The sequence below is a fragment of the Filicampus tigris genome, chromosome 7 (genome assembly GCF_054856515.1).
Source record: "Filicampus tigris isolate MCC_2025a chromosome 7, RoL_Ftig_1.0, whole genome shotgun sequence".
Lineage (NCBI taxonomy): Eukaryota > Metazoa > Chordata > Actinopteri > Syngnathiformes > Syngnathidae > Filicampus > Filicampus tigris.
Window position 1 is genome coordinate 25,421,740 of NC_141223.1, and position 22,667 is coordinate 25,444,406.

General features: G+C 42.0%; 1 protein-coding gene across 1 annotated transcript; it reads right to left on the reverse strand.

Annotated features, from left to right (window-relative positions):
* Nucleotides 1–374: 374 nt before the first annotated feature.
* LOC147145361 (N-acetylglucosamine-1-phosphotransferase subunits alpha/beta-like) lies at nucleotides 375–17,412 on the reverse strand. The gene is made up of 17 exons (XM_086036080.1): nucleotides 17,315–17,412; nucleotides 12,242–12,361; nucleotides 11,618–11,820; nucleotides 10,802–10,863; nucleotides 10,579–10,713; nucleotides 6,899–7,060; nucleotides 6,618–6,827; nucleotides 6,221–6,391; nucleotides 5,134–5,257; nucleotides 4,860–5,053; nucleotides 3,748–3,944; nucleotides 3,452–3,671; nucleotides 3,262–3,366; nucleotides 3,069–3,154; nucleotides 2,895–2,993; nucleotides 2,686–2,817; nucleotides 375–387 (listed from the first exon to the last, which is right to left on the reverse strand). The coding sequence occupies exons 1-17, from the start codon at nucleotides 17,410–17,412 to the stop codon at nucleotides 375–377; spliced, it is 2,331 nt and encodes a 776-aa protein (XP_085892206.1).
* Between the last annotated feature and the right edge of the window lie 5,255 nt (nucleotides 17,413–22,667).

A 22,667-nucleotide genomic window follows, 5' to 3' on the forward strand; every position in this document is an offset into this window, starting at 1 on the left:
CACGACATCCCCTGATCTTAGCCCCCAGGAGGGCAAGGAAAAACTCAAAAAACCCATATCTGGGGGGAAATTAGAAACCTTGAGAAGGGACCACAGATGGGGGAATCCTCCTTGCAGGATGATCCCGCTGCAATGGATGCCAAGTGGGCAACGTAGGGTTTACATTATGGCACTGTACAGTGTCTGTTAAAATAATGTGAAAGTTAATCAAATGAAGTTCTGCAGGAAGATGACATCGGTGAAGTGAGCAGGGACCCAATGGTCAATTTATAAATCTCCATAGCAGCGCCTCCAAGGATGTGGTCAGCCTCCAATCTTGTAGCGGTCAGTTGCTGTTGGATCGAAACAGCAACCTCCAATTCGGTCGTCATCACCTAATTCCCAAGCCTGAGAAAAGGGGGCAGAGAAAAGAATAGAAGCGGTAGTAAAGAGGCCAAAACATCAATTTAACTAAATGCAGAAGTGTACAAATAAGTCTTTAGTCGTGTTTTAAACATTTCTACTGAGGTAGCGCCTCTAATAACCGCGGGTATGGCATTCCAAAGCACTGGTGCCCGATTAGAAAACGTTCTAGAACCTGGGGACTTCTTTTTGGCTCTCAGGATCACTTAAAAGGATGGCGTTTTGTGGCGGAACATATGGTATCACTAAGTCGTCGAGATAGGAAGGTGCTAAGCCGTGCAATATTTTGTAGGTAAGTAGCTAAACCTTGAAATCACATCTAAAGTGGACTGAGAGCCAATGCAAATTGGCTAGTAACAGAGTAATATTATCGAACTTTCTCATCCTTGTCAGGAGTCTGGCTGCAGCATTTTGGACTAGCTGCAGACTTTTAACACTAGTCATGGGAAGACCAGAGAGCAAAATAATCATGGCAAGACGTAACAAACGCATGGATTAACATTTTTGCGTCACCATTTGATAGAATTGGACAAATTTGAGAAAGTTCTCAACCTATTGGTCTTCACATTGTTGATTTCAAGTGTCTCTCATATCACTCTTCACTTAATATATTTTGGATTCTAAAATTGCAAATATTGAAACCATAATATATTTGAAAATCAGAAATATTACAAAATTCCAATTTACTTACATTCATTTCTGGACAAGTCAATTTGGACCAATTCATGAGAAAAAGTGGCAAAAAATCCTTAATCCTTAACCAGTTCTTATAAAATTGTGCTCATTTTCTTCATGGTACACATTATCTATCCAATGATAGCGATATTTTGATATCCAACATTTTTCAAAATTTAATAGAGATGTGATAGTGATCGGAGATGAAAATGTGAATTGGGAAAACAAGCCCTAGAGAAAGCAACTTGAACGGGTAATTGATGGTTTTAATCCGACACGAATAATTGATGGACCAACAGAATTACCAATTCCTCACTCTCACATCAATTTAATTTTTAGTAACATGTCAAACAGAATACCGGTAATTAAACCCTATAACCTTATGGATTATCTGATCATACTCGACAGAGCTGGGCACTTGACCCTTTTTTGCCGGTCCGTCCGCGACCTGGGTACCCTTCCGGCCTCGTCCCTCCGTCCTTATTAAAAAAAATTATTGTCCTCAGACCCCGTCCGTCCTCATCCTTTCAGAGCGGTTCTAACGCTAACACTCCCATGCATTACGCCGCGGGAGAAATGCTTAACGGCAGAGGTTTGTTTCAAGCTCATTAGCTGTCTAATTTACGATTCAAATCCGCTTGCCTTATGGGCACCCACTTCGGAGTTAACGCTTTGACGAACCACTTGCCAGCACACGTATGTGTGTAAGGAGACGAAGTGAGCGAGTCGAGAATGTAATGTAGTGTAACTGCTTCATTTAACAGCGGTCATTGTTTATATGTCAATGCCAATGACGTGAGAGAGGTCAGTCTCCGACCGGATGGGCAGAAATGCCCAGTCCAAGGAGCGCTTCCATTGGTCATCCCTTCGGGTTGCTGATTAGCTCCCTTGTTCAGGTGAGGGAGTTCCTGGAGGCGTGATTCAATTTAAGTCACTGTAGTTAGCTCGGGTGGGCGGGGTTCCGTGCTGGAGAGGCGCGGATGATGCGTTTAGAGCGAAGCATCGAAAACCCGTCCATTCGGCTCGGCTAAATAAATGAACTTTTTTCCTTCTTTGCCTCGCGGCAGTAAATCAGCATCAGGGAATACTACGTCACATGTCCTGTACACTCGGCGGGTCTTGTGTGGGATTATCGTTGTAGTTTGTAGACATCTGACAGTACCGGGACATGGAAAAAAAGCGAGGAGCTTGTTATACCTGGTATGTTTTTACTTTTATTTTGTTTTTTTTTTTTAATTAATTTTGTTTTTTTTACAGCTGTTAAACTTTACCAAGATGTCAATATTTGTTTGCTAGCTTTGACGCTGCTTGCGCTACTGTGTCTCATCACTTGTTGTACTAGTTGAACTCGCTCTGTATCTCATGTTGAAAAATTTCCTGCGTAGTTGGGTAACTAGTGGCACATTTGAAGTGTTCAGAGGCAATTTTTGTCATTTGCCCATTTCACCGAGTTGGTTGAGATGAACTATGGCCGCCTCGCGACTACGTGACACGCATGAGGGACGATTGGTGGGCCGGATTAAAATCCACCTCCGCCCATGCTTAGTCCGCTCCGGGGACGGACTGCCCAGCTCTGATATTCGACCATGATCATAATCGACCAGGAACCTGTTTTCTTTGTGGAGTTCAAACTGGGATGGGCGTGGGAACATAGATTGGTAAAATTCTGCCAACTTTTCTTGCACTTCCTTAGCTTTGCTTTGTGTGTGGTCAAGGTCATCATTAATGCAGATGAACTTCCTGTTGAAATAAATACAGAAATTATTCAAAAGGCCAGGAACTGAGTTGGTTATTAATGCTCAGGGGGGTCTTCTCACCTTGGTCGTTTATGAATATCATGAAATATGCGTTTCGCCTCAGCCACGTTATTGTGAAGCAACTTGAAATGTATCTCCTCCTGCCCCATGATCTTATATCTGTTGAGAAGTTGACTTACTAGCAGAAGAATGGAGGTCATGTTTATCTCAACACATTTTCAGAGGAGCTCTCACTTGTACTTCTTCTGGTTTGCAAAAGTACTGCGAATGTAATTGATGACAGGCTCACAGTTCATGACGAGTTCTTTGGTGACCTGAGCCTGTATGTGAGGAAACCACTGAATTATCATCATGTACTAAAATGTTATTTGAGCAAGCTAGTAACTACTAAATTAGGGGTTGTCTTATTATCCGTAGACATGCTGACCATCTTTTGGTTAGGGTAGACTTCCTGACTGGGTTTCAGCTGTCTGACTTCGTTTGGAAGTGTTTTTGAGCAGTCGATCAACTGATGCTCCAAACTTGACAAGTCCTAGAAGTAACCAAATAACGGATGTCTCAGTCCATAGAAATAACTTTTGGTCCAGGTTGTCACTAAAAATCTCAAAACAGATTACGTCGGGTTTGAGCGGCTGCTTGTGGATTCTCATGGCCAGAGCTTGAATCTCGCTATCAGACAGAACGCCAGAGTGGTCTTGGTCCGCGGTATCAAACACTTCTGACATGTTAGCCTGCTGCTTGATGCTCATCAGGAAATAAAAGTAGGAAAAGGCATATTGCATGTCCTCTGAATGACGCAAACGGTGGCTTGAGGTCCTCTGAAATTCTTGTGGGAATCTGCAGGAATAAGAGCAAGACAGCCTCAGTAGTCAGCCCTTCAGAAGGCCTGATATTAGAACTTGTTAGCACTCACGTGTCCTGCAGCTCCTGCATCACAAGCTTGTCAATCACATATGGCGCATGTGAGATCGCTTTTCGGCTCAAGCCGCCAAACTTTATGTTGTACAGCCTGTTTACGTAGTACAGTTTATCGCTAAACGTGTTGTGCAACTTTCGGCCAATCATGGCACCATTCGTCTCATACGTTAGCCCTCTTTGTAGATCATCTTCCTGTGAAATGAAAAGGAAACTACATTGTAACAAATTTCTGTAAATTTACGACAATATCTCCCTGTATTTCATCCATTGCCTGTAAATTAACAGTTAAATCAGTCACATAACATTAACAGGAGATAAACGTAATTTTAAAGTATAAAGTTTTAGAACAGTATATTACTGTCTTTTTTTAATCGTAAAATACCATAAAATATCCAACCCTATATGTAAATTAACAGAATGACAAACTAATTTAACAGTATTTTCTGTCAGGTGATGGAGATTGGCACCACATTTCTCCCACCACCGCTTGACAGAAAATACATTCCCCTTCTTTATTAATCACCTTGCATTAAAATTAACCAGGGGGATTGCGGGGGCGCTGTTTTGGCGAATACAAGACTAAACACAAAGATGGGAACACCAGATATTTATCAAACTTTACAATTTTGCTCCATTTCCCCATCAATACCTCCAAATTGGCTGTCAGAGATGCACTTTAACCTGCTGCATTTTTTTTCTGTTGGTACAGACAGGTAAATAGTGGTGGATGCTTGTTGCTGGATGTGTTTGTGATAGACTTAAGGTAGAAGCACGAGCACAAGAAGGTACGCAATTTGAGTAAAATACAAGAAAAGTCATGTCTAGCTTGTTAATAGTTGGGCTTGGGGATGTCACCTGCTGTCATGGTAAACATGAGGTATGGATGGCCATTGGTCCAGATTTGATCTTACTTTATTGTTTTTAACATAGTAAAATACTGTTAAATATTCATCGCAACATGTAAATTACAAGCTAATTCTTTGTGTACCTTGTAAAATAACAGTAGATTACAGGCGTCCCTGCTTTACTCTTATTTTACAGTGAAGTACTTTCCAGTGTATGCCACTTAAGATGACATGATACAATGTTGCAATAGGTCGTACTTACCTCAAGTAGTTCTTGAAAGTATTTGAGGAAACCCTTGTAAGACGGGAGAAACTGTTGGGGCTTAATTCCCAATGGAGCCTCATTCTTTTTTGAGAAGAAGCTTGATGGTTTTTGTGTCACTATTGACTTCTGGCTGGTTGCTTGAGATAAAGCACCATCATCGCCAGCGCTCCTTATAGACCTGAGTTTTCTGACTTCAAAAATCAAAAGCACGTGCAATGTATTTAAAGGCAGAAAAATACAACTATGCGCCACAACTATTGTTGATCCTTACCTTTGCAGTCTCCTCCATCCCATTGACAGGCAGCATTGTTGCAGCCCTGGTTACACTGCCCATTGTTGATCCAGTTTGCTGGACAGCCTTTTGAACAAGCAGCTAAAGGCCAGTCGAGATAGACCTGCAGAGAAGAGGACAACAGATAAAGAGGTGACAAAATTAATCGATTAATCAATAACTCCTCAACTATTGAAATCAGGGGTGTCTAAACTTTGATTTGAACAGATTTCATGAGGTGAAAACGTGTGCGAGCCGACCATTCAGCTTCCAGTTCCTTCAATTTTTCACGGCATTTGTTACCAGTCACCTTGTCGTAGTTTGCATGTTTCGTTCTGGTAGTGACTCTTGATATTGAATTTCTTAAACAGCCACAGTCTCTTCCCGATCAGCAGACAGTTTTTTTTGTATTTCAGTGAGAAAATATGACAATTTCCACTTTTCCTGGAAGCAACAGCCCTCTTTGTCAACATTCTTTTTCTTCACTACAGTCTCCATTTTAGAAATGGGCTAGAAAGAGCCACACAGAAGGTCATGCAGCAAGGTGTTCACTTTGACACCTAAGACAACTCAGAGTGGTGTGTTTGGAGAGGAAGAGCGTATATGCAAAAGCACCAGAGTGCAGCCACAGGTCTGCTGCCATCTGGTGGTGAAATATAACACAGCTTTACTTTTATTATTATTATTATTATTTTTTTTACGTTTGTATTTTGCGCGGTGGTTGACTCTACTGACCGGCCACTCATTATTGATTTAATGCCATTGACTGCAGGCCGGTAAACATACCTTGACCGACTGAATGAGCAACTGAATCAATTTCAATAAGTTCTACATAAACAATATACAGTAATGGGTAAAATGGTTTTGTCATACACTTTAAGGCAAAACAAGATTGGATCATATTATTCAATTAATCAATGCACTGGAGAAGACTGGCTTCTTTGGACCAAACGCTTTGTCCCAAACTGTTCAAGTCAACTGCACAAACACAGCTTGTAGGTTACCATCCAAGTGACGAGAAATGATAAGGTAGGGTCGAATGTTATCAGGTTCATGCTCATATTTGATGGTTGTCTATTTTGCTTACTTTCTGCCCATTGGATGGCGTGTAAAAGTCATCCAACCATACGTCTTTGCCAAACATCATGTCATCGTTGAGGTAAATGAACTTCTGCGAGATTCCTGGGATGCGGTGGAGGTTGATTTCTATAGCAGCGGAGTTGAAATTGGGGAGATGGCTCATGTTCTGAAAGATTTCCTATAATTCAGAGGAGATACATTACTTGTAAATTTGAGAGAAATTATCCTAAACCATTTCCATACACCACACACAAAGATTGCACAGATGTTAATTACTGCAAGCTAAGAGAGCGCATTCAAATACATCACTAACTAGATTCTCTCACCTGTCACTGAAACATTTTCCCTAGAGAGTGTTCTCACCGAGCAGTTGGGGGTTTAAGTGTGAGAGGCTCCAGTATTACCTGATGTGTGACAATTGAAACTCGGGGGTTTTGTAGGTTGAGCCAGGAGGGAATCTGCCCATTTGTGACGATATAGACATGCCGCACCCACGGAGCATGTTTCTCGACAGAGCGCAAGGAATGGAGGAGTGCACCATTGTCTTCGAAGCGGTTGGCTGTGAGAGAATCCCTGGTCTCTTTTTTGGGAGGGGCAGGCCGCTTCTGTGAAAACTAAGGACAAAAGGTTTGACGATATTACACCATGTTAATTACCGGTGTTGGAGGTAAGAGTGGTGTGCAACCTCTCTGATGGCACTCCTGTCCCACAACAAGTATACAGGACTGATGGCCAGCCTCTTCCCATCCAGTTTCAAACTATGTTTGGCCTTGTGGACTAGAAAAGTCAAGTCCTGTGGAGTTTTGAGGTAGAGCAGAGCGATGCTGGCCTCCGGGTACAACTCAAGCTGAGAAACACATTTACAAACAGGGCTTAACGTCACATTGTTGTCATGTGAGGATCAGGATTTGGACCCATACGCAGATATGACACGGAAGTTCAAGAGTAAAAAATCTTTATCAACAAAAATACCAAGTAACAACAAAGATCAGGACTGGATGTTACGGGGCGGGCTGGAAGTGGTAGGACCCAAGAGCAGACAGATGTTAAAGTAACAAACAAACTTTAAAAAAAGATTCAAAGTAACAAACAAACTGAGGAGCGGGCGTGGCAGCAGCTGAGCTCTCAAGACTTGGGGCTGTGAGAGAACAAAAGAAGAAATGAGTCCAAATATCAAGCACTGGGTTAACCCAGGAATTAGTCTTCAAACAAAATCACTACTGCACACAAGGAGGAACAACAAAGTACAACAGAGGAAAAAATTCGACAGGAGGAAACAACTCTAGATCTCTCTTGGTTAGCAGAAGGTGAATACAACCTGTTCCTTAGCAAGAAACAAGACATTCTGGCGAGGAGAAGAGATTTGACCGGAGGCTAAATACTGGGTGAGTGATGGAGAACAGGTGTGAGCTCCGCATACCAGTACACGCCTGGTCCTGAAAACAAAAACAGAAACCAGCACAGGAAAGGGAACTAAAACTCTTCAAAATAAAAGGGAACAGCAGACTACTGACAACACTTGAAGAGAGTTTGCATCCTCACTCAAAGAAGGTTTGATGTATTGACAATGTGTCAGTGTGTAACTCAAACTTTTAAACCGTAAGACTTCAGACCTATATGACATCATGAAGGACATAGACTAAAAGGACCATAACATCTGCAGAGCAACTGATATAACACGTAAACAACCAGTCATAACAGTACCCCCCCGCCCTCAAAGGAATGTAAAACAACAGAAACAAGGTAAAAAAACAAAAAACAAAAACAAAAACAAAAATGAAATTTAAGTTTAAAACAACAAGAATTAAAGTAACTAAACAGACACTAAATTCTATAGCAAAACCAAAATCAAGAACAGACCAGAGAAGGCAAGACGAGAGGTTCCTGGCGGAACCAGTCCGGTGGGCGTCCAGGAGGCCAGACGAGAGGGTCTTGGCGGGACCAATGTGGTGGGCGACCCGGAGGCCAGACGAGAGTGTCTTGCTGGGGCCAGTCCGGTGGGCGTCCAGGAGACCAGACGAGAAGTACTTGGCAGGACCAGTCTGGTGGGCGACCCGGAGGCCAGGGGAGAAGGTTGTGGCAGGGACAATCTAGTGTCCCTCCCGAAGGCCAGACAAGAGGTTTTTGGCGGGGCCAGACAGGTGGGCGTCCAGGAGGCCTGACGAGAGGGTCATGGCAGGACGAGTCTGGTGCGCGACCCGGAGACCGAACGAGAGTGTCTTGGCGGGGCCAGTCCGGTGGGCGTCCAGGAGACCAGACGAGAAGTACTTGGCAGGACCAGTCTGGTGGGCGACCGGGAGGCCAGGCGAGAGGGTCATGGCAGGACCAGACTGGTGGGCGACCCGGAGGCCAGTATCATCTAGTATCCCTCCCGAAGGCCAAACAAGAGGTTTTTGGCGGGGCCAGTCCGGTGGGCGTCCAGAAGGCCTGACGAAAGCGTCATGGCAGGACCAGACTGGTGGGCGACCCGGAGGCCAGACGAGAGGGTCTTGACGGGGCCAGTCCGGTGGGCGTCCAGGGTGCCACACAGTGGATGAATGTAGCCTCAGGCCTTGCGCCGGTGTAGCAGATTCCAAGAGCAGCCGCAGAGGTTGCGCCGCCAGAGCCGAGTCAAAGGGCAGCCGAAGGCCTTGCGCTGCCGGAGCAGAATCAGCGGGCAGCCGAAGGCTTTGCGCCATTGTAGCAGAATCCAAGGGCTGGGGTGCCGAGAAGGGGGCCTGGGACTGCAGAGGAACCGGCATGGGAGCCTGTAGTTACCGAGGTGCCAGGAAGAGGGCTTGGCACTGCAGAGTAGCCGGCATGGGAGCCTGTAGTTGCCGAGGTCCGGGAGGAGGGCATACCACTGCTGTGGCACCAGGTGCAGAGGAGCCGGCATGGGAGCCTGTAGTTGCCAGGGTGCCGGGATGGGGGCCTGGCACTGCAGAGGCATCGGGACGGGGGCCCGCATTTGTTGAGTCGCTGGGAAGGGGCCCTGCCTCATCAGCCTGCCACCATAGAGGTTGGGACGCACACGAGACACGAGGGGTTGGGAGTACAGATAGTGAGGAAGGTAAACTAGAAGAAACGAGATGAACGGGACCAGGTGAAGAAGTACATCGTGAACGAGGTGTCGAAAAAGGCGGAGAGTGTAGTGGCTTGGGTAAAGGTTCATAAGGATGTGATTTGGAAAAGGCTGACTTATGGGAGGAACCAGAACCTCTATTCGGGTGTCTACGTTGGCCACCCCGTGCGGGTCCTGTGTAAATGGCCAACCGGGCACCCGAAGAAGGGTCCGAAGGCAAGGGTTCAGCCGTGGACACTAAGGGTACCGGTTCGGAATGACGCGACTTGTAAAAAGCGGACTTATGGGAGGAACCAGAACCTCTACTCGGGCGTCTACGTTGGCCACCCCACGGGCGTCCCGTGTAAATGGCCAACCGGGCGCCCAAGCCAGGGTATGATGGAAAGTGTTCTGGAGTGGATCAGAAAAATGTGACAAAAACTGACAAGGGCTTGTATAGTGATTTGGGAAAGGGACTCGGAAAACCAAAATCAGTGTCAAAATCTGAATCGGAAACTAAGGGATCATCATCGTACAAAAACTGAGGAGGGCTTGAAAAAGCAGGAATCCCAAAATCAATGTCAGGATCAGAATCAGAAAGGAGCTTAACCAAATCATGGCCATCTTCACAGTCGGAAAAATCTGAGTCTAAAAAAAAAACATCGTCTGTTAAACTAGAAGGGGACTGTACAAAATTAGGACAAGTAGATGGCAAAGATGAGAGGGACATGGAAGAAAAGACAGAGTTTACACGAAGGGTTTGGCGGTGGTCAGCAGGCTGAGGGCGGTTGGAGGCAGACCGGGACTTGCGACGGCTTGAGCGACCCATCGTGGAGGAGCGACACGAGAGGTTCCCAGTGAAAAGGCAAAGCAGCAGCCGGTGAGACAATCACTCCCTGATTGGAATTGGAGGGATGTTTAGGAGCAGGTGGTGATGTCTTCGGCTTGAGCGATTGTGTCTTGACTCTGCTGGGTCCATGACTGGTCAGTACGTTCTGTCATGTGAGGATTGGGGTTTGGACCCATACGCAGATATGACAGAAGTTGAAGAGTAAAAAGTTTTTATCAACAAAAATACAAAGTAGCAACAGAGATAAGGACTGGAAGAGAGTTTGCATCCTCACTTGACGTACTGATAATGTGTCAGTGTGTAACTCAAACTTTTAAACTGTAAGATTCAGGCCTCCATCATAAACATGACATCATAAAGAACATAGAATAAAAGGACCATAACATCTGCAGAGCAACTGATACAACACGTAAACAACCAGTCACAACATCGTTGGTCAGAAAATGACACCACAAACAAAACAAAATAGCTTTACCGCATTTATCCTGGTCGTTATGGTGGGCAGCAATTTGCCTCGCAGCTCCTCTGATACCTTGAAGGACTGCGGGAAGCCACTCAGGTAGGCCAGGGTTTCCATTTGGATCTGACCTGGAGCCTCTTTGTCTGTGCTCTGAAAACCACAACATACAGCCATGTGGTGACATCATGCTGAGACACTAAATATGCTCAGAAAAACGTCCATGAGAATCGAAATTCACCAGGTAGCATTTGGAGATGGTGAACTTATCGCCTGTGATCGTGTCTGTCAAGGCCTTTTCAGCTGGAAGACAAACCACAAAGAAGAGAAACTAAATGAACATAGCTTATAGGTTGTGGGGTAAATAGAGCTTCTGTGTTTCAGTTCCATGATCACCATCTGGAATGGGGGTGAAACTTTGATAAAATGGGGCCCAAGACCCTTCTAACAACATACCTTTTCGCAAATGTTGCACATGGGCGAGTACCGTTTCACTGAAGTATCACATTACACAAAATGTATGTTCTCATTTCAGAACATTTTGAGACCATTAAATGTAAAAGAACCAATATTTTAGTTGCATATGAGTTTAGTATGAGACTGGTCCTAAAGTTCTTGGTGTCGTCATTGGGAACCCTTGCATGTACTCTGCCACTGCTGGAATTTGACTCTTCTGACATACGATTGAATTCTGTGGGTACATAGGTTATTGAGGAGGAAAATTTGTTAAGGTCTTTTGAAACTATATGGAATTCTTTCCTCAGTGGATATGTTGGAGATTGAAGTTTTTGTGTTTTCCAACACTTGTGTCACAGTATTTCGCCCAAGATTATTCGTAGCTCTTTAACATTTCATCTGTGGATGAGTCTTCCATCTTCCATGACTTGAATTTACTGTGTCATCAGGGACCATGGACTTTATAGTCAAAACGGCGGCTTTATTCTTTGCGTTCATGATGGAGCTATCTATGAGTTCGACAAGAGAACACTTAACTGTTCTAGTAATAATACAATCCTTAAGAGTTCTTCGCCTACGTCAGCCTGATGCAGAGCTTTACCGTCAGCCTGTGAATGGAAGACGACCACGGAGACTTTGTTGTAGGGTTGCAGGGGTTTGGTGAACTGCAGCAGAGCCTTGGCAGCCGAAAAGGAGGGCAAGGCCGAGGGTAGATCTTGAGAGGTAATGTTGGCTGGTAGGCCGGGATCAAGCACCACCATGGGTGCCATGATGCATTGAGACAGGGGGCATTTTGGCTTCACACTGGAAACAAGAAAGAAAATCAGTTTTTCTCTCCTGCAAGGAGCGCTGACCCGGCAACCGGGTTGGTGCCGTGGCCCGCACTTCCCTCTTGGAAGGGGTCAACCACGTCTGTCTGTCCTCACTGTACCTTCACAACAACTTCAGGATACTGTACTTTTGACTAACATACAGTACATACCATTGTTGATTCCCGAGCATGTCTCTGTTGACACGCTAGAGGAATTTAGTTGCTTGGTGTGTGGCCACTCCAAATTGGTATACACAATTGGTATATGATTTTGTTAACTTCCCAGACTGTCGATTTCCACAGGTTGTTTATCAATCCCAATCCCATTACACATCGATAAAACAGCTTGTCTCACTATCCGTTATGTTAATCAACAAACTGGTCACCTTCACCAGCTTTGCACTTCTCACCCACCTTGGAACTGCTTGTTTTGCATCCAATTGTTGTTTGGCCGCCATCAGATCCCTCAGCAGGGTCACGTCTGTGCCATTCACCCACGTATACACCAGATCGATGGGAATGGGTGTACATTCCCTGCAAGATGCGAAGAAATTGAGCAACTAGGACTATACGCTCATGGGGGGAAAAAACTCAAGAAAACTTTATTTCGCGTGGTGAACAGGGTAAACACCTTTGAACACACTAAATCTATCAATTTTTTCAACATAAACGTGAATCACAACTAACAGGAAACAATATTATTCCAAAATAAAAAAATAAACTTCAAATCTCTTCATGAACACAAAAGCTCTACACAAAATGTTCAAAACACAAATTTCATATCTGAACATGTTGCAAAAGAATGTTTGAAAAATTGTGCTTAAAGGGACAATTTTGCCGGGAGCCTTGCTTAAAGTTTTCTTTTTTTTTTTTGAGCATCTTGTTTAAAACAAAATGTTTCAAAATAAAATTTCAATTGAAACTCAAAGGAGTAGGTTGAAGTTCAAAGAACTTATAAATATCCTACCCCTCATTCATCAAATAAAATACAATGCTGTGTTGCATATACCAACAATGGTTTACAATAATAATTGAAAAAATAATACAATGTATTAATTAATGATGTAACAGAAGGCAACTGCAAAAAGAGGTCGTATAATTATTAATGATATGACAAAATACAATTGAAAAACTGATTGCAACATTTTTTTTTTCATTCATGGTCATATAAATGATGTTGATGATGGAGTAAGGTAAAGTGTAAAAACAGGTTGGCTACAAGCTGCATTTTTGTATGATTCTTTTTTATTTTATTGCTTTTCTTCTTCTGTGTATTTGCGCAGAAGGTGATTTTTAAAAAGCTTTTTAAATTGCACCAAGTTTCTGGCGGCTTTGATTTCTTCACCAAGACAATTCCAAAAATGTACACCACATGTTGTAACACACATACTTTTAAGAGTGGTTCGGGAATACGTTTTTTTAAAATTCATTTTTTCCCTCAGATTGTAGATTCGTTCTCTTCTGCTGAACATTTTTAGGATATTTACTGGAAGCAATTTTGTATGTATTTTAAACATCAACTGATTTGTTTTAAATTCAACAAGGTCCTCAAATTTTAGAATATTTATCTTTACAAAAAGAGGATTTGTATGATCCCAATAACCTGCGGAGCTAATAATTTGTATTGGGTTTTTTTCAATTGCATATAATGGTTAGATGTTACATTTGTATGAATTTCCCCAGGCCTCTACACAATAAGTTAAGTGGGGTAAAATCAGTGAACAATAAATTATATATAAAGCTTTCTTATCAAGATAATATTTGGATTTATTAATTAAGGCCATGATCTTTGATGTTTTCGTTTCTATCTTTCTTTCTGTGTGGTTTCCAAGAAATTTTATGTTCAAGAGTTACACCCAAGAATGTGTGCTCATAAACTCTTTCAATTTCTATATTATCGGTCATAAAACTTGTTTGTATGTTTACATCACGTTTTCCAAAGAACATGATCTTAGTCTTTTGTAAATTTAGTGACAGTTTATTTCTTGCAAACCAATTTTGTAGCTTGTTTATTTCATTTGTAATCTCAATCATATGTTTTTCAGGATTTTCACCTGAGCACAAAATTGTAGTGTCATCCGCAAACAGTACAGACTTCAGTTTTTTAGACACCAAGTATAGGTCATTGATGTATAAAAGGAAGAGTTTTGGGCCCAGTACAGATCCCTGAGGGACTCCGCACACAATACTATGGATCTGTACTGACCCCACTGGACATACTGTTTTCTATGCGTTAAGTAGGACTCTAACCAGCTAAACGCTGTTCCTCTGATCCCATATTTATATATTTTTTGCAAGAGCATTGTAACGAAATGGATGCCAGATCCAGTGAGTACAGAGCTTGACCCAGCCAGTCCAGGAACACACCTAGTTGGCCCTTTTTGAAGTGCCAGCACCCAGCCTTTGGAGCGACCTGCCGGAGCCAAAGGATGCCCGACACATGGTCTTTCCCTTTCAACCCCAAAAAGCGTGGACGTGCTGTCTCAGCAGGGGGGTCACAACAAGGCCAAAACCTGCATAAAACGCCGGACCCCCTGTGGTTTCATTCAATCAAGCCGTCCCTGGCAGCTTGGCCGAGACATCACACCCCCAGGATGAGATTCCCCAGCAGGATGAGATTCCCCAGGCGTCACCACCCACCCTGGAATACGCATCTCAACAACCAAACTGCACATTAGTAAAGCACGTGTCACCCCTAGTGGCGAGTGTGAAGATGGACTGAACTGGACTTCAACAGAAGACTAATTAAAATGATGTTTTAATTTGCGTCCAATGTGTTCGTGTTGATCTACCTCTACAGGACATGAACTGAAAACAACACATAATGCATGATGTTTGAATGATTTTGCAGTTGTAGTTCTGTTTGATTTCCGACCCCTTTTTCAAAGAGAAAAACCCACAACAATATTGTGCGCTCATTATGTGAATGTGACCGACCGGTTGTTCACGGGTAAAAGAAAAAAAACACAACAGGCATTTTAACTTTTCAGCTCACGTGTGCCAAGCTTTAGAAATTTTATTTCACAAATTTGGAAATTTGCCCAGACGCGAAAGAGGAGGGGGTGCAGCCCCCTTAATTAACATGCACACATTCCCTATAAAAGGCCGTGCAAAGTTCTCTTCTCTCTCTCGCTTGCCTGAAAGAAAACCAAGACCTCTCTCTCTTGCCTGAAAAAAAACCAAGACCTCTCTCTTGCCTGAAAAAAAACAAGACCTCTCTTTTGCCTGGAAAACAAGGCTCTCTTGCTCCTGAAAGAACTCTTCTCAAGACTATGGCAAACGCTTCCAAACTCAGACTCTTGAGAACATCTCGTGAACTTCCTACACTTTTTCTTTAGAGTGGCTTTAACTCTTTATCAACAGCAACCCTCTGATCCGTCCCGGGTCAGAGTCTTTGCTCTTCTTTTGTTACTTTTGAGTCACCCGCCGACCAACCACGGCACACATGGGGACCCCCAAGATCTGTGGTCATCACGGTTTGAGCCTCACCAGCTAGCCAGCACAGCGCGGCCGCACCCCAACAAGGTGTGCCACCTTCCCTCAATGAGGATCACAGCGTGCCGTCCAGCAAAAAGCCAACGTGCCCGCACGACCAGTGTCTGGCAAAGAGTTGCCATTTTTTGTATTTTATCCATTCATTTTGGAGAAATTAGGAAATAAGTGACTCCATGATTAACGCCTCTCGTTAATTAGGCCAATGGCCGCGCCCCCTACTGTTCTATCTTTGTTCGGCCGGAGTCACTGGAGGAAACGATTCCAAACTCTCCATTGGAAATCAGTTTGTACTTTCATTGCTTATAACGTCCAAAAACGGCAATCAATTGGCACCAAAAAGTATGTGGACATCTCTACTAATGCCCACTTCAACATATCAAAAGGATTAACCTCTCAGTGGCTGATTTATATGAGAATGAGGAAATGTGGAAGTGAGCAGAGCTACATAGATTTAGGCTGGGACAGAGCACACTGCTTCTTTGCTGATCACGGTTAGGACGGGCAAGGCATTAAACACCAATCAGGATATTTACAAAGACTGAAGTGGAAATGAGTAGACGCGCACATTTATTTGGATGAGGAATGGCCCCAGTTTTTCGACCGACAACATGCCGTCCAATTTGGAACGTAAACAGACGAAAAGGTACGTTCCAATGCGGCCACACTTGGTCATGGAGTCAGCCTCGCTGGAACTTTTTGTTCGCTGAACATTGACGCTCATTCGATGAGGGCTTACCCTCACTCTCTGGCAGCTGCAAGCGGTGTCGGACAACGCACGCGACTGCTTGGGAGGCAACCCCGCGACATGAAGATCGACGTAGGCTGGACCCCGAGTAAGGAGCTAATGTTGTTGTGCTAACACCTTTTGTTTTAACAACCTGAAGCTAGTTCTTGCTATGCTATTAGCCGTCCAATTATCCTACCTTTATACGGGGAGGGAAGAGAGGGGGCGTAAAGCTCCAATCTGCCTAATGCTTGCTGCAAGCCGCCGTCTCCCTCCTGAGAGTTGACACAAGTTTAGCGTAGCTAAATGTCCGAAATATAACCAGTCGGGGTTGGTTCGTGTGCACATTCATCCTCTTGTCCGCTACAGCTTATGTAAGTGGAGGAGCATTCGCCACGGTATTTTGGATTTTGTGGAGGTGATCATGATGAGATCACGTTCTATGTTAATAAATCCAAACTATTGTGCAGAACACTTTTATACTTTCACAGGTTGAAGTGGACAAGAGTAGTAACGTGCATTTGCATTTGCTGATCGGTCGCCGTTTGAGACAACAGAACTGGCAAAGCGAGCAATATTACCACGCTTGGCTCCCTCCCGTGACGTAGAACGCTGAGACTGTATTTTCTGACGCCCAGAAAAGGGGGTGTAGCAATTTGTCGTAAATCTAATCACAAAAAAAGACCGTAAAATCACTAGAGTTTTTTGGGTGGGGCACTTTAGTACTGATGTCATTTTTACATGCAAACCTATTATATATACTTATATACTTATTTTAGCAATAGCCACCAATTTGCAACTTGAAGAACACACAGTGGAAGCTGACAGGCAGCAGTTACTAAACAGAGGACAAAATGGGTCAGGAGATTGATTGTTGCTAGGGGTGAACGAACGTCTGTTAGAAAACCTCCGTTGGCTGTTGGCTGACATTCAAATTTGAGCATTGGCAGCCAATATGAGCAGCATTATACATGATGTTATCCAGAGATTACAACTTCAGCATCCCGGCACACCCAACAACCATTGCCAAAGAACTTCACACAAAATGTCCAACAAGGAATAAAACTCTGGACCTCTCCTCTGCCAAAAAATCCCAATGTGAAGGGAGCTCTGCTCCTTCTTCTTATTATCATTATTATCATTCTTATTTGACTTATTGCGGTTTGTTTTTTGTTTAATCTTATGCACAACACTTTGTTGTCGCTGTGATTGTTGTTGAAGTGCTCTAGTGAGTTGAGTTGAGAATCTGCCATAGGCTGATTCCTTACCTGCTGTGGTATGATGTACATTTTTCCTCCTCGTGTTCTTGAGAAACCTCCTTAAACCGGTGAAACAGGTCCAAACTCTGCAGTTGCACCTGCTGCATGCATGAGAGTACGTCTGGTGACAACTTACATCGTGATGAAGACTTTAACCGCCTCAACTCACTTGTAAACCTCAGTAAATTAACTGGTGTTCAACTGTAGAGTACCTTTGTTATTTTTAAATGGCAATTAGGAAATTGTTCTCATACTTCAACAACATTTGCTTTGGAAGGTCACTTTGAAACTGTATATCCCTTCACAACAAATATATATATATATATATATATATATATATATATATATATATATATATATATATATATATATATATATATATATATATATATATATATATTGTACATTGTTTAAACAATTGAGAGCACTGGTCACTGTGTAATTTTTTCAGCAACTCACCTTTAACCCATTAAGGACAGTAGTGCATAACCGCGTTTCTACCACTAAAGCCGGGAGCACTGTTGCGTGTTTCTCCCTTTAAAGCCGGGAGAGCGTATATGTCATTTTCTTTTTTTAATCCAATACTTGGTCTCTTAGCCCAGTGTTTTTCAAAAACTGTGCCGTGGCACACTGGTGTGAAATTATTTAATTTGTGTGCCTATGCGTTCTAGCGCCTGGCAGCGTAATCATGTAGTTACTACACTGTAGTACTCTTCCATACCAGTAGGCGGTAGCAGCAGCAGCAGCAGGTAGCTAATTGTCTTTGTTTAGAGACAAGCAAATTAGTGACGCATGGATGCAGCGACAGGTGGATAGCAGGACGACGGTGACAGTGATGGATACGTGTTTGAAGAGGAAAGCTGCTGACACTGAACTGGACCCTGGACAAAATCAAAATCCGAATGCAGATGAAGGCCCTAGTATGAGTGGAGGTCAAAAGAATGCAAAAACGTCCAGCAAAGTTTCGGCACGAGGCAATACAATGAAAGCCATCTTGCATTTGGATTTACTTTTACCAAAGATGCAACGGCACCAACTCCGTTGTGCTTGGTATGTGGTGAAAATCTCTCCATGGTAAACTTTGTGAAGTCACGACCTGTGAAAAGCCGCATATTTGTGGCTTTGTGTGAAGAAATGGGAGCGGAGCATAAAGCCTTGCTGTTTCATACGGAGGTCCGATGGTTGTCACGAGACAAGATGCCGGCGCGTGTGTATGAGCTGCGAGAGGAACTTATAAAAGTGTTTCTGACAAATGAGGGGTCCAACTATGCAAAGCTGCTTGCAAGTGATGAGTCGTGTGCAAGGCTGGCATACCTGGCAGATATTTTTCATCATCTGAATGAACTGAACACACGAATGCAAGGCCAAAATGAGAACCTGCTTACAAGTACAGATAAAATAAATGGATTCCTTTCAAAGGTGCAAATCTGGCAGCAACATGTGGAAAGTGGCAATCTTGAATGGCCCACTCGCCAATAATTGGCAAGATGTTAATTCTGCTTCACTGTGTGGGATAATAGTTAAACATTTGAAAACTCTTGAGGAGAAGAAGTCATTTTATTTCTCTTCAGCTTCCACAGAGTGCCCTGACTGGGTCAGGGACCCATTCAGCTCAGCATCAGTTGTTGGAAAGGACATGACTTTATAGGAGCAGGAGGAACTAACTGAACTGAGACAAGATCATGGTCTCAAGCCGAACTTTGCTGATATACCTTTGGACAGTTTTTGGTTGGCAGCTGCCAAGGAGTTCCCCATGCTGCCCAAAAAAGGTATTTTGACATTGCTCCCATTTAACCACAACAGGCTGTGTGAGGTGAGCTTTTCAAGCTTGACTGCTGTAAAGACTGAGAGCTGTGGAGGAAGAGCTTCGTGTGTGTCTTTCATCAATTACAGCCAGGATGTCAGCTCTGTGTTTATCCAAACAGGCCCATGTTTCACACTGAGTAAGTATCAATATGACACATGATAAAATACATTTTTCTTTATTTAATTCCTATTCAAGATTATACTATAACGCCATTCTTCAATGTTAAAAAATGCTTATATAAACAATATAACACTTATATTGTTAAAGCTTATATTGTTAAGCTTTTTTTTCACAATTTCAGCTGGTGGTATGCCACGGGATGTGACTTGACTCAAAAATGTTTGAAAAACACTGTCTTAGCCAATTAAACGTATCAGAATGTACATCTGACCGTGTCTTGAGTTGTCGGAGCATATCCGGAATTTTCACGTCACGGCAGTGATATAGGCAACACGCGCGCGGACTTTAAAGCCCTGAAAACATCCAAACATGATGTATGGTTAAGATATATGTTTGTAGACAATAGCGATTTCAACGTTTTTGTAAGAGAATACAGCATGGAAATTACCACTCGATTTTTTTTTTTTAAATTAAAAATAGTGCTTCACTTGCATCTTCGATTGAAACAGTAAAGATTATTAAACACGTGCCCGTGTGAAAGCCACACGTCTACGCTCTCAAATGCTTTTGGAATTATGTTTTTATCTGCTACTGGGGCTGAGATATTAATTATTTTGTAGATGGCGAAAATGTCAGGTTTTCAAGGGTGACTCCAAAGACGACCGAAGGTTTAGAGAGATGTCTCAAGAGGGGCTTCAGGCTTTAATGGGTTAAATTAATTTGTTCCTTTCTATTGAAATCACATCGCAACATTTTGAGAAAATGAAACCAGATTTGACTCACGTCTGCCATATGATGAAGGCACAGCATCAAAAGAATGAAGGCTGCACAGCAGACTGCAACGTTTTTTCGGCAACACAGGCAGCTGTATGGCAGCCTCCGAAATGGCCTGCGTACCATTTGGAGCCCTGCCATAACTCCTGACAGAGCACATTGTTGGATACTTCTTAACAGAGTAGACACAATCTCGACAAGCATTTGATCATGAGCGTTACAGTCAGTCGGGTTGGACTGCCGATGAGCATGAGTGGAAATGTGGAAGCATTTTGTATGTTTGTTCAGTGTTTTATACTGTACAGTTGACCTTGAAAATCAAATTAATTTAGATTAGCATTTTTTTTTTCTTCAGCATCATTACTATCTGCCTCCTCCTCACTTTATGGGTGCCATGCGGCATTTTGTCCCCTCAAGATTGCGATAGAATGTGTTTTTAACGGTTGATAACTGTCAAGTCCTGTTCACACTGCACAAGGAACTCATTCATTTGTATATGAGCCATTCTACCGAATTGATTGAAATTGCTGTCCCACAATGAAAATCAAATTTTAAAAAACAATGAAGTGTTCAGACCGTGCATATTTAGTAATATCTTGTTATGATCTATTTTACCGCAAGGTATTAATTGAGATACTATTAAACTGAATTTCTAAAAAGTCATCTTTTATATGTCACTTCCTGTTGGGAGGTGGCCGTATGTCTAACTCCTAAATTTCAATTCATGAAAAAAAAATGTAGAAGATTTTTGCATATTTAAAAAATACTTTATTTTAATTGAACATTTTGGTTGCTTTTAAATGTATGGTGAAAGATTTACATTGATTTTGTACATTTCTTTCAAATTAGACGTTTTTATGTAAAAAAAAAAAAAACCTGTCCCAACTTTTCATGTCACTACCGAAACGGAAAGAGTATTTGTCTGTAGGCAGTGCTTGGTTTTAGCTACATCCCCAGAGATTTCACCAGTAAGAGACATTACCTTCATGTTCATCACTGGGCACATGGCGAGTAATTAGTTGGCAGCATTATTCAGTTATGTGCTCTCCAAAGTCTGAAAATCAGCATGTGGTTTTAAGGACCGTCACTACCGAACACCTCATTTCGGCAATAAAATGGGCACTTTTGATTTTGATGCTAAATGTACTGTTTTCTTTCTCTGTACACATGCTCAAAATTGTCTGTGGTAGCCACATTGTGCCTAGCGTTGTTGAGTATTGTCAACAACTATCATAAAACGTCACTACCGAAACGGTCACTACCGAACATGGATATGACATAATGGTTTCGGTAGTGACAATATGATGTTTCTCTCTGAATAAAGTAAGTTCTAAATAATATAATACATAGATACATATGTCATACATATATTTTTCTGATTTAACAGTATTCTATTCCATATTTTAACTTAATTTGAAGGGAAAAAATAAAACCGAAACAGTCACTACCGAAACATAGAGAAAGGTTTCGGTTGTGAAATAATGGTTTCGGTAGTGACAATATGATGTTTATTTTTGACTAAAGTAAGTTTTAAATAATAAAGTACATAGATACATATGTCATACATAGATCTATTTGATTTCAACAATATTCTATTTCATATTTTATCTTAAATTGAAGGAAAAAACAGTGAAATCCAAAGAATATTTAATAAAGGAAAGAGAAAGAAATGTTGGTGTGTATATACATGTGTAAGTACACTTGGTTTTTGATTCTGAATGTTTACTGTTAATGTTATTCATTAATGGCTACATACAAAAAACAGAGAGAGGGAACATACATACAGGGAAATGTATGTTACAAAAATGTTTGTCATTCCAATTAAATTTTCATTTGGATGGTGAAATCACAGTTTTTCAATGAAGAACAGCCCTGTGATGGACAGGTGACCGGTCCAGCGTGTACCCTGCTTTTGCCCTAAGTCAGCTGCGATCAACTCCAACCCCCCGCAACCCTGAGTACAGCACAAAGCAGTAGCAAATGGAAAAAATAATGTTTTATTCGTTAAAAGTAAAAATATAGCAAAACTAGTTAAGTGATTACAATGCTGCCCTCACACAAAGTATTACTGCAACAGCAGCAACAATATGGTCACTACTGAAATGTTGCAGTCACTACCGAAAAAACTGATGTTTTAACAAAAATAAAAAGTATTGAATAATCACCAACAATTTTTGATAATGATTGTTTGATGTTTGTTTTAATTAATGATGACTTTTGAAGTCAATATGATCAACTTTATACATTTTACAATGAGAAATAGCATATACATTTTGATTTATTTCGGAAAAAGTCATATTAAATTCTGTTAAAAATTCACTTGATTGGTTTTGATGTCAAAACCCATTTTGATTGGTTTTGATGTCAAAACCATATATATTAATTTATATTAACTACTCTGTAGAGGGGGGAATGGAAAAAAATATGAATGGGCTAGTAGATTTATTTTTATTCTTCTGTAATTGTGTGTTTCGGTAGTGACACATTTTAGGGACAGGCAAGATATTACGGAAAAGCTAGAAAATACTGTTTGAAAATTGACTGAACTTTTACGATATTTATGCCTCTTAGATATGGTGCAACATGAATACAATAAAAGTTTTTCTGAAATAAAATACAAATTTCACACATTTTCCAACAATTTGAACCAATTCAGTAGAA

Excerpts from the sequence above, each read along its gene's own strand:
- LOC147145361 (XM_086036080.1), bottom strand. The coding sequence starts at position 17,412 with ATGCAGCAGGTGCAACTGCAGAGTTTGGACCTGTTTCACCGGTTTAAG. Across the intron at positions 6,392-6,617 it reads TTTCAATTGTCACACATCAG|GAAATCTTTCAGAACATGAG; the intron begins GTAATACTGGAG and ends TCTGAATTATAG. Across the intron at positions 2,994-3,068 it reads GCAAACCAGAAGAAGTACAA|ATATAAGATCATGGGGCAGG; the intron begins GTGAGAGCTCCT and ends ACTTCTCAACAG.